The 11,112-nt window shown below is 37.4% G+C and overlaps 1 protein-coding gene across 2 annotated transcripts in view; it reads left to right on the top strand.

Annotated features, from left to right (window-relative positions):
• Uchl3 (ubiquitin C-terminal hydrolase L3) overlaps positions 1-11,112 on the top strand; it is a 42,022-nt gene that overhangs the window by 8,968 nt on the left and 21,942 nt on the right. For both annotated transcript variants that reach the window (XM_026788379.1, XM_005365364.2), the window contains exons 3-6: positions 1,253-1,381; positions 3,676-3,832; positions 4,170-4,255; positions 5,737-5,784. In XM_026788379.1, coding sequence (XP_026644180.1) covers positions 1,253-1,381; positions 3,676-3,832; positions 4,170-4,255; positions 5,737-5,784 — 420 coding nt within the window. The remainder of the gene's footprint in view (positions 1-1,252; positions 1,382-3,675; positions 3,833-4,169; positions 4,256-5,736; positions 5,785-11,112) is intronic.

Raw genomic sequence — 11,112 nt, forward strand, 5'->3', positions numbered from 1 at the left:
GAGGACTGTGGATCGCTACTCTTTCTGTGAGTTCATCCCCAGATAAATAAGCCTTTGTTATACTCCATTCCAGGCTATTGTGGAACTCCTTTGTACGCCAGCATAGCAGTGGGAAACAATAGGAATTTCTTCCCTTAACACTGAACCTTTTTTTTTAAATTTATTTATTTATTAAGGATTTCTGCCTCCTCCCCGCCACCGCCTCCCATTTCCCTCCCCCTCCCCCGATCAAGTCCCTCTCCCTCATCAGCTTGAAAAGCAATCAGGGTTCCCTGACCTGTGGGAAGTCCAAGGACCGCCCACCTCCATCCAGGTTTAGTAAGGTGAGCATCCAAACTGCCTAGGCTCCCCCAAAGCCAGTATGTGTAGTAGGATCAAAAACCCATTGCCATTGTTCTTTTTTTCTTTTTTTAATCTTTTTTTCTTTTTTGGTTTCTAAGTAGGATTGAATATTAAGACTGGCCTAGAACAGTAAATCTGGAGAAAATGGAGGCAAATAGAAACCTTTTCCAATGTGCCTATGAACTTTACCAAGCCCTGAAATCATTAGTAATGTGTTGAAGAATGGTCATAGTCCTTGCTCTCTGTAGTTCTAGACCATGCAGCTTGATGGAGAGGTGAAAGCAATACCCACGAGAGGTTCTTATCTGCATTTCTATTTATTTATTTATTTATTTGTCCAAGTGTTTGCCTACGTGTGTGTCTGTGCAATGTGCACTGTGTTACTTTTTGCTTGATACAATACAATATCTGTCTTCAAACTACAGGCGTTATTTTTGGGTATCAGGATAAATTGTTAAAGGAAAATAATTCATTGTTTAATTGATGCATTTTAAAGTCTGGAATTTTAAAGTTCTTAAGGTGACTTGTATATATTTTGTGAAGTCCTCGCAATCATATTCAGTACCAAAGTAATACATTTGAGAACAGGTTTGTTTAATATGTTACGAGTTTTAACTGCTATGTGATATGCATTGCTCTTGTCCTAGTCTGTCCATCGCAGACTTGCTTTACTGTGTTCCTCACCTCTCAGACTATGATATACTTGTCAGATAAGGATTATATGTATTTATGGTGTACATTCTGTGTTTTGAAAGTGCTGTCTTCTCCATTGTTACTGAACCTAAGTAATACTGATGACAGTCCTTTCTCTATACGAGATCTGTGGTGCGCACACTTGTTGATCATTTCCCTGTTAATATCCACAGGTTTTCCTTTACCACTTAACCTTTGCTGCTTTTTCTCTTAATAGTTTCTCAAACAGTTAGGCCTGCACCCTAACTGGCAGTTTGTTGATGTGTACGGGATGGAGCCTGAACTTCTCAGCATGGTACCAAGACCAGTGTGTGCAGTGTTACTCCTCTTCCCTATCACAGAGAAGGTAATTGTAAAGCAAGATACATAGTTTCTGATAAGTGCAGACGTTTGATATTGTGTTGAGACATAATCTCTAAAAACAAATGATGCCTTTGTTGCATATCATCATAAGGAAATACTAATGTCTTATTAAAGTAAAAGATTTATATTATAGATTGACAATAAAGTCTGTGTTGCTCTTTTACCTTTAGCTGTTTTTCCCTTGGAAGATATGGTTAGCTTGCTTCAGCTTTGGTTTAATGCAGCATTTAATACCATTTTCATGAATATTCTTTGATTTTTTTTTTTTTCCCTCCAAGACAGTGTTTCTCTGTGTAACAGTTCCAGCTATCCTGAAACTCACTCTGTAGACCAGACTGGCCTCGAACTCACAGAGAGCTGCCTTCCTCCGACTCCCAATGCTGGGATTAAAGGCGTGCACTATGACTGCCTGGCCTATTCTTTGAAATTTTAAGTAGATATTTAAATATTTATTATAAAACATATTAATAAAGAATATTCAGGTTTGCAACTTGTAAAGCATATAAACAATCTTGATTGTGATTATAAAAGCAGACCTTTGTTTATTTTAAGGAGGTAGGGGAAACTGATGGTGTGGATCCATTATTTTCAATACAAACTTGATTTGGGGACCATCGCTAAACTTAGATACGGTTTAATTGAGAGAATGTATTGGGCATGATAAGTAGGTATCTTAGGTCTCTGTGTTTCGGTGTGCATGGAGCAGAGTTGGAATTCTGTGCGCAGTTTAATCTTACCTTCTGACTTTAGACTAGGAGCAGCAGGATGAGCTCAGGCCTTCTGAAAGCTGAGAAGTGCTTGTGGCAGTGCTGACATGTGGCTGAATTGAGAGGTGCAAGCTCAAGTCGTGCTGCTCCAAGGACAGATCTGCCTAGATCACCAACATGCAGCAACCTGCTTCTTGGTGACATAAGTCCATTAGTTGTCCTTAGGATAAATAATATAGCAAGTTTGCTTCCTCCTCTGTGAGGACTCTGCAAAACAAATTATTCAATAAGCTATTTTCTCCATATTTGTAACAGTCATAAAAATTTAGTTAGGATTTTTTTTCTTTCTCCCCCCACCCCCCACCCTGGCTGACTTAGAATGCTCTGTGTAAAATAGACTGGCCTTGAACCCACAGAGATTCCTTGTTCTGCCTCCAGAGTGGTGGAGTAAACTGTGCACTGCACATCTGGTCTTCATAGAAGTTGTATAAATTATCTAGTTGTAGTTCAAACAAATTTAGTTGTTGGGTTTTTGCTTAATCTGAAACCTGTAGGAGAGAAAGGACAAAATATTACTCTCCAGTCCAGTGTTTTTTTTCACTTTTTATGATTACTTAATAAGCAGTAGGGATCTATCCTCAGACTCCAGAAGTAATGAGTAGTTAAAAAGAAGACTTGAAAGAGAAAAAAAGAAGTCACTTTTTGATAGCTTAGGCTTCTTAAATTTTATGTTTTAGGGGTTTTGTTTTTATTTTCAAATAGGATCCTAGTTAGCCTCTATTTTGTAATCCTGCCTTGTCTTCTTGATGCTTGATCCCAGATTATATCTGGGATTTTGTCGTGCCCCGATACAGTGTTATGCTGACACAAAATGCTGGCATTATAGGCCTGTGTCAGCATGCTTGATATAGTTGGGCTTTCTTAGCTGATAAAATATGAGGTCAAAATGCAGTGACCCCAGATGGGGCAACATGAGCTGTAGATATACTTAATCATTTTATTCAGTCTCTGTGTCTGTCTGTGTGTCTGTGTTGCTGGGGATTGAACCTGTGACTTCATGCATGCTAGCCTAGCGCTACTGTGGAATTATACTTTCATCGCTGATTGTACATTTAAATATTTTAAACCAAGCTCTTGCAAAGGTAATTGTTTGTTATATATTTGTTAGATGTTGTGGAAAGTGTTAATGCAGATTGCTGTGTGCCTCATAGTGTGGTTGTGGCAATGACTTTAACAATGCCATATGAAGCTGAGTGCCATGGAATTTGCCTGCAGTCCATGCTACTTGAAAGGCTGAGGCAGGAGAATCATTTGAACTCATGTTCCAGAGCAACCTGTCTGAAAGCAAGCAATGAGTGAAATAGTAATGCAAGGCTGTCTTTCTCTCATGCCTTTACCGGCACAGTGACTGTTGCCAGTCTTTTGTCAGTCTGGTAGATGACAATCTTACTTTAAATCTTCTCTTATTTTGTTCTAAATCTCATCATCCATAGCCTTTCCTTTGCAAACTTGAGTCTTCTTTTTAGTGTGTGGTTTTGCATGTGGACTTTTGACTTTTTTCCCCCACTAGTATGAAGTGTTCAGAACAGAAGAGGAAGAAAAAATAAAATCTCAAGGACAAGATGTTACATCATCAGTGTATTTCATGAAGCAAACCATCAGCAACGCCTGCGGGACTATAGGGTTAATCCATGCCATTGCAAACAACAAGGACAAGATGCACTTCGGTAAATCTTTTCTGTTCTGGTTTCCCTGCAGATGTGTTAACTTGTTCAACAGTAGGGGGTGCCCTGACTCTCAAACTAGAAAGCAGTGCCTCCCTTCTTTTGTTATGGGACTAGACACTGAACCAGCAGCGATGTTAATCCTTCCATTTTTTTATATTGTTGATGAACAGGCTGAGCAAAATACATTGGACTTAGTTATTTATTCCAAGAATCTTAGATTCTTTACTTACTGGTTAAAGGATTTCTACCTAAGAAAATACTGTACTACTTTTGTTGTTAGGTTTTTTTTTTTTTCTGTAGTTAAACTTAAATTTTTAATCATTTTTGACATTCTCAGAATCTGGATCAACCTTGAAAAAATTCCTGGAGGAGTCTGTGTCAATGAGCCCTGAAGAAAGAGCCAAGTACCTGGAGAACTATGACGTCAGTACCTTCTTTCTGTCTTGACCCATCCATGGGCAGCGTTACAGGATTATAGGTTCTGTTTAGTGGATGTCTTGAAACTATAGTTTGGGGAAACATCGTTTGTCATATCCATTCCAAGGGCTTTTTTTTTTTTTCAGGTAATCATACATGAAATATCTATAATATTGTCCGGTTGACAGTTCTGTGTCCAGAGCAGAATGAACAAACAAATACAGTTTGCAAATTAATAGCTGTACTCTCTAATTTAATTTGAAATGATTATTCTAAACATTTATTAGTTCTGAAATTCTTATTTTTCCAAAGGCTTTTTGCCTTTTAGTAATCTCAATAGATCATGTTCTTTGAAATTAGAAAAGCAATATGGTATACATTTATTATTGTGCTTAGTGTTCCAAAATAGTTTAGTTGCTTGAAGTTTCATAAGAAATCTTTATTTTGCTTAAAAGTAAAATAACATGACAGTTGCCAATAATTCCACCAGTGAACAGTAGCTATTCTTGATATTTTTATAGGGAACATAGATGTTATATACACAATTTTTTAAAAATTTGATCACACTGTAATACTGTTTTATAACTTGCTTTTTTCACTTATCACAAACGTATTAACACCAGTAAGTATATGTTTAACATTATTATTCTAATGGCTGAGTAGCTTTCCATTTTATAGTATATTTAATCAGTAAAATGATGTTTGAAATCTAATAGTTTTCCTTCTTTCTTCACTATTTAAAATTATTGCAAATGTGTATTATTGTGTCTGAGGTTTTCAAACCATCCTTAATTTCATATATTCACATACATTAATATATCAACATAGTAACCCCTAGAAGAGAAATTGCTGATCAGTTTGCATGTCTTTATGGCTTTAATACTTATCACCTAATTGCTAAACATAACAGTTATACTTTCACCCCTGATTTTCTATTGTGCCCATTTTTCTGCATCTTCAATAATAGTGGGTATGATTAGAGCATTTTTAAGTTCAGATAACTGAATTTCCTAGCTTCTCATAAATGCATGCCTTTTGCACCACGTTACTAAATTGCTGACTGAAATGCATGAGTAAGCATAAATTCAGCCAGAGCTGCAGGAGCATGCACCTTGGAGAGACAGATAAAATCAGCTTCTTCAGTTTCTGTGAGCTGCCCGCTTTATTCCAGGCTCAAGGGAATAAAGTGTTAAGTGTGGCCTCTAACATTTAAGGAAGCTAAATGACCCTCTACTTGCACTGTGCAAGTTAGAAACTATGAGCTAGTGTGTTTCCCAAAGCTTAAGAGGTTTGTGGGTCAAAGGGACAGCAGTGATTTGCTTACATAGATGCAGTTCTGAAAGGCGTAGTGCTAAACTGCTCCTAAAGTTCTTCCAGTTTCCTGCCTCATTACAGGATTTTAGATGGGAAAAGTTGAGCTTTGTTTCATTTAAAGGTTGGCTATAGTTGTTTTATTTTTTTGTAAACAGTTTATATTCTTGTTGCAGGCTATTCGAGTTACGCATGAGACCAGTGCACATGAAGGTCAGACTGAGGTATTTCACATTTCTTTTAAAACATGTTGCGGTGTGTAAATTTGACCTTATATTGTAGAACTCTGGCTTTGGAAAAGCATTTGACTATCTGGGTTTTCTTTTTGTTTTTCCTTAGAATTTGCTTATGAAACAGCAGTAGTCAGAGTGATAGCAAGAGAAGTGTTTCTTTCCAGGCTGCTAACGTGCTACACGGATGTCTGGTCCACGTTGCCAGACCCTTTCACAGGTCGCGGATTGTGCGTTCTTTGTTTTACTCAGCAGGTGCCCAGTTTCTTCCCGTCTTCCACATGCACCCAGTTTTCATGTATGATCTTTGGGCATCACTGTCATGCCTCGCTCCCAGGACAAAAGAGAAGGAAGAGGTGCTCAGGGACGTTGTTCTATTCACCATGGTGATCTTCAGGTTTGCACTGCAGCGAGCGAGTCTGCTGGGTCACTCTGATCACTCTTGCCTCTGTTCCCTTACACATTTCTCCATTTCACGTCTTTTCTACTCTTCTCACGCCCTAACTCTGGAAGGAACGTTGTCAGAAAAGATTCAGTCAGAGTGAACGGAGTTTTATTAATTTGCTTGGTGTATTTCCAGCACCAGGATAGTGTACTGCATTTTCTTCATATGTGACTTGAAATCACACCTTTTAGAGAGGTGGTTGTTTTGGAAGAAGGGAACCAGTGGAAGGGAGATGATGTGGGGGCGAAAAGAGGACAGCGAGGGAGATCGTGATAAAGTGTGCTATATGAAGTCCTATTATGAAAATGTCATGATAAAACTCATTGCTTTATACAATTAAAAGTCACATTTTCACATGTAGGATGATATTGCTTATTGGCTTTAAAAATTCTTGGAAAAAATTACATAATTAAGAAGTTGATTTTTAGATTATTATTAAACCCTTTTTAAAGGTGAAAATACTTTAATACTATGATATAGCTGTAATTATTCTTCTTTCAAACTGCATTACTGTTTGTGTTTGACTACTTGAAGCACTAGGTGTCCTTGTTATTGTCCCTTCTAAGCTGCTCTCTGTCTCTTTCAAAGTTGTAGACTTGAGTTTTACTCAGTTTACAGTAGGAGGTGACTTGGATATTCAGTGTTCCTGTTGTTTACACGCTTGTTGGATCCTAAGAGAGTTTTGGTTGCAGTGTTGTTTTGGCATTAAGACTGGGGATGAGCTGGATCAATATAAGATTATTGTACTTCCGGAGTATTTGCCTCATGGTGCCTTCTTTCATGTCCTTTCTGGGTCTTCATCCAAGTTGTGGCTTTAGTACCTGAATGATAGTCACATCTGTTTTTGTTCAGGCTGAAACTTCGTCTTTTTTGATGGTGGATGCCAGTTGGCGGTCACGGGAATGATCTGCTGACATTTTAGAATGTGTTGTCCTTGTTTGAGGTTATTATATGTGCCTTCTTTTCTGTTCTTTATTTTCCTACAGTTTTAACTCCATTATATTTCCTGAAATGTAATTCAAGTGGAGACTCAAACTTTTGTTTTCCTACTGCAGTGACTCTCGAAGGTGGAGTGGGAGGGATGTAGCAGTTTTTAGAGGCTTCTCGGGCCTTTCTCCCAATGAAGTTAATCGCCTTACCACTTTCTCATCTCTCACAGTCGAGACTCACTGCTAGAGATACGCCGCTTATGCGCATTATGACTCTAACACATTGTGGGTTGAAGAAATAGTTTGAAGCTCATTCCTCACATTTCTGTGTCAGTTTCGGCCTCTTTAAGGCTTCTTCTAACCCCTACTGCTTTGGCTATTTATCTGAAAATATTTCTCTCTACCAATGTCTTATTGATATTTTTCTTATAATTTTGTTTATGAAAACATTTCTTCTCTTAGCATCTGCATTTCTGATTTCTACTTAACTTTCAAATTAGCTTCAATGTGACCCTCTAAATAAAGCACTTCTTATAACCTGGGTATATTTTATTGATTCTATGCTCTCTTTCATGTGACTTCAGTATTTTGCATTTATTTGTTTTCATATCCTTTTTTAGCTATTTAAAATGTATTTTTTCAAGCCAAATGTGGTAGTGTAAGCTTACAATTTTAGCACTTAGAAGGCTGAGGCAGGAATATCAGCAGTTTGATATCACCTGATCTACACATTAAGCTTGTCTAATTAAACAAACAATGATGTATGTTTTTGTGCATTTTAATAATTCTAGAATTAAGACCTATTTAAACTGTTGTCATAATTTACTTGCTATTATTTCTACCTTAGTGGTATATAAAATGCCTCCTATAAGTAGTACCTTAGCTTATGAGGTGGGAAAGTTTATCTTTTGTTGTGGTTCTTAGGTCTAGGATTGATATCTGGTTTATTTGCACATTTTAAATTATTCAGAACTGTCCTTTACACATAGGCTCACTACATATTTACTATTTCCAGTATTAGGTCAGATGTGTCTTTAGTGGTATGAAAACTTTAAAAAAAAAAGTCTCATTGGCTAGGGGTATGGCTTCAGAGTTAGGAGCAATTACTGTTCTTCCAGACCCACAGCAGCTAGGTCACAGATGGGGCTTGTTACTAAAGTTCCAGGTTGTCTGAGCCCTCCTCTGCCCTCTGCGGATACCTACATACATATGATGCAAACAGTAAGACACACACCTTTAATCTTAGCACATAGGGGAGGCAGGAGCAGGAGAATCGCAGAGTTCTAACCCAGCCAGATCTACATAGCAGGCTCCAGACTAGCTAGGGATAAACAATGGAACAAAACCAAAAGACAAAAATCTTAGTTTTTTGGAGTTCTATAAGAAACATTTTCACTAGAACACACATAACATTTTTATATAGAAATTATAAATAGAAATTTATATCAGAAATTTGGATAGTAGGCCCATTTCACTTAGTTTTGTTTACTTACTGAAAGATACTGCTTTAAATAAACAAAAACAACTAAACTTACAAAACAAGAGAGTGGGATACAGTAGGTTTCAGTGGAAGAGTCTCTATCCTTTGATTTTTAAATTTACTCCTTCACCACTTTGAATTCGATTCTAGATAGTAGAAGTGTCGTTAGGTTAACTTCCTCTTAACAATGCTAAGAAGTGATTCAGAGTGTGTGCTGCTTACTCTTTAGGAGTTTTAGGATTACAGGTATTATCACCCTTTCCAGATGAAGCAGCTGCTACACAGTGAGGTTCAGCTATTGTCCCAAGGCTTTGCCAGAACATGAGCTCTAGTCCTGCCAACCAACAGGTGTGAGCCCCCGTGCCAGGCCACACAGCAAAACAAAATGTCAGTAGGCAGATTGTGCAGCCACTTTATGTTTTACAGTAAAGTGATGATCTACCTTGGGTGGAAATGGATTGAGTGAGAAAGTAAATGGATTGTCTGTACTTTTACATTCCTCCAGTAATTTTGTGATTTTTTTTTCTTTAAAGCGCTGTGTTAGAAAATCTAGTGAGATTATTATATTAGGCAAAATTTTCATCAGTAAAAGTGTTGTTCAACATGTATGCTACAGTAATATGTGACCCAGTGCTAAATACAGCTAAATATTTTACTAGCTACTGATTTGAAATGACTATGATTAGGAATAAGCATATTTGCTTAATTTTAAAAGTACTCTAAGTATCCAATCTAAGTTTTTTTCAGAATGTTGGGAGATTGCTCCAAGTTGATATAATCTGGGCATTTACCAGATTACCTGGTAGGTTAAAAGATTCTGTTCAAACATGATGATTTTGTCATCCACCAGGACCAAGTAGGATTCATCCCAGAGATGCAGGGATGGTTCAGGATACAAAAATCTGTCAGTGTAATCCACCATATAAACAAACTGAAAAACAAAACAAAACACATGAAAAAAATAAAAAAAACAAAAAAACAAAAAAAACAAAACACATGATAATCTCATTAGATACTGAAAAGGCTTTTGACAAAATATAACATCTTTTCATGATAAAAGTTTTGGAGAAAGCAGGGATACAAGGAAAATGCCTAAATATAATAAAAGCATTGTACAACAAGCCAACAGCCAACAAACATCAAACTAAATGGAGAGAAACTCAGAGCGATCCCAATGAAATCAGGACCAAGACAAGATTGTCCTTTCTCTCCATATCTATTCAATATAGTACTTGAGGTTCTAGGTAGAGCAATAAGACAGCAAAAGGAGATCAAGGGGATACAAATTGGAAAAGGAAAAGTCAAACTCTTACTATTTGCTGATGATATGATAATTTACATAAGTGATCCCAAAAATTCTGCCAAGGAACTTCTACAACTCATAAAAACCTTCAGTAATGTAGCAGGATACAAGACTAACTCAAGAAAATCAGTAGCCCTCCTTTATACAGATGATAAGTGAACTCAGAAAGAAACCAGAGAAACATCACCCTTCATAATAGCCACAAATAATATAAAATATCTTGGAGTAACTCTAACCAAACAATTGGAAGACTTGTATGACAAGAACTTTAAATCTTTGAAGAAAGAAATTGAAAAAGACACCAGAAAATGTAAAGATCTCCCATGTTTTTGGGTAGGTAGAATTAACATAGTAAAAATGGCAATCTTACCAAAATCAGTCTACAGATTCAATGCAATGCCTATCAAAATCCCAACAAAATTCATCACAGGCCTCAGAAGAACAATACTCAACTTAATACGGAAAAACAAAAGAAAAAAAAAACCCAGGATAGCCAAAACAATCCTGTACAGTAAAGGAACTCCTGGAGGCATCACAATCTCTGACTATATACAGTACTGAAAACAGCCTGGTATTGGCATAAAAACAGACAAAAGGACCAATGGAACAGAATTGAAGACCCGGATATCAAGCCATACCTAATTTTTGACAAAGAAACAAAAAATATAAAATGAAAAAGAAGCATATTCAACAAATGGACCTGGCATAACTGGATATCAACATGTAGAAGATTGAAAATAGATCCGTATCTATTGCCATGCACAAAACTCAAGTCCAAGTGGATCAAAGGCCTCAACATAAAACCAACCACAATGAACCTCATTGAAGAGAAAGTGGAAAGTGCACTTAAATGTATTGGCACAGATTCACAGGAAGTAGCGGAAGTGCTTTCTCTTCCTGTCTCTTTGGCCTCGGCGTCAGAAGCAAGATGACGAAAGGAACGTCATCCTTCGGAAAGCGTCGCAACAAGACGCACACATTGTGCCGCCGCTGTGGCTCTAAGGCCTACCACCTTCAGAAGTCTACCTGTGGCAAATGCGGCTACCCTGCCAAGCGCAAGAGAAAGTATAACTGGAGTGCCAAGGCTAAGAGACGAAACACTACTGGGACTGGGCGGATGAGGCACCTAAAAATTGTCTACCGAAGATTCAGGCATGGATTCCGT

The sequence above is a fragment of the Microtus ochrogaster genome, unplaced genomic scaffold (assembly GCF_000317375.1).
Source record: "Microtus ochrogaster isolate Prairie Vole_2 unplaced genomic scaffold, MicOch1.0 UNK2, whole genome shotgun sequence".
NCBI classification, from domain to species: Eukaryota; Metazoa; Chordata; class Mammalia; order Rodentia; family Cricetidae; genus Microtus; species Microtus ochrogaster.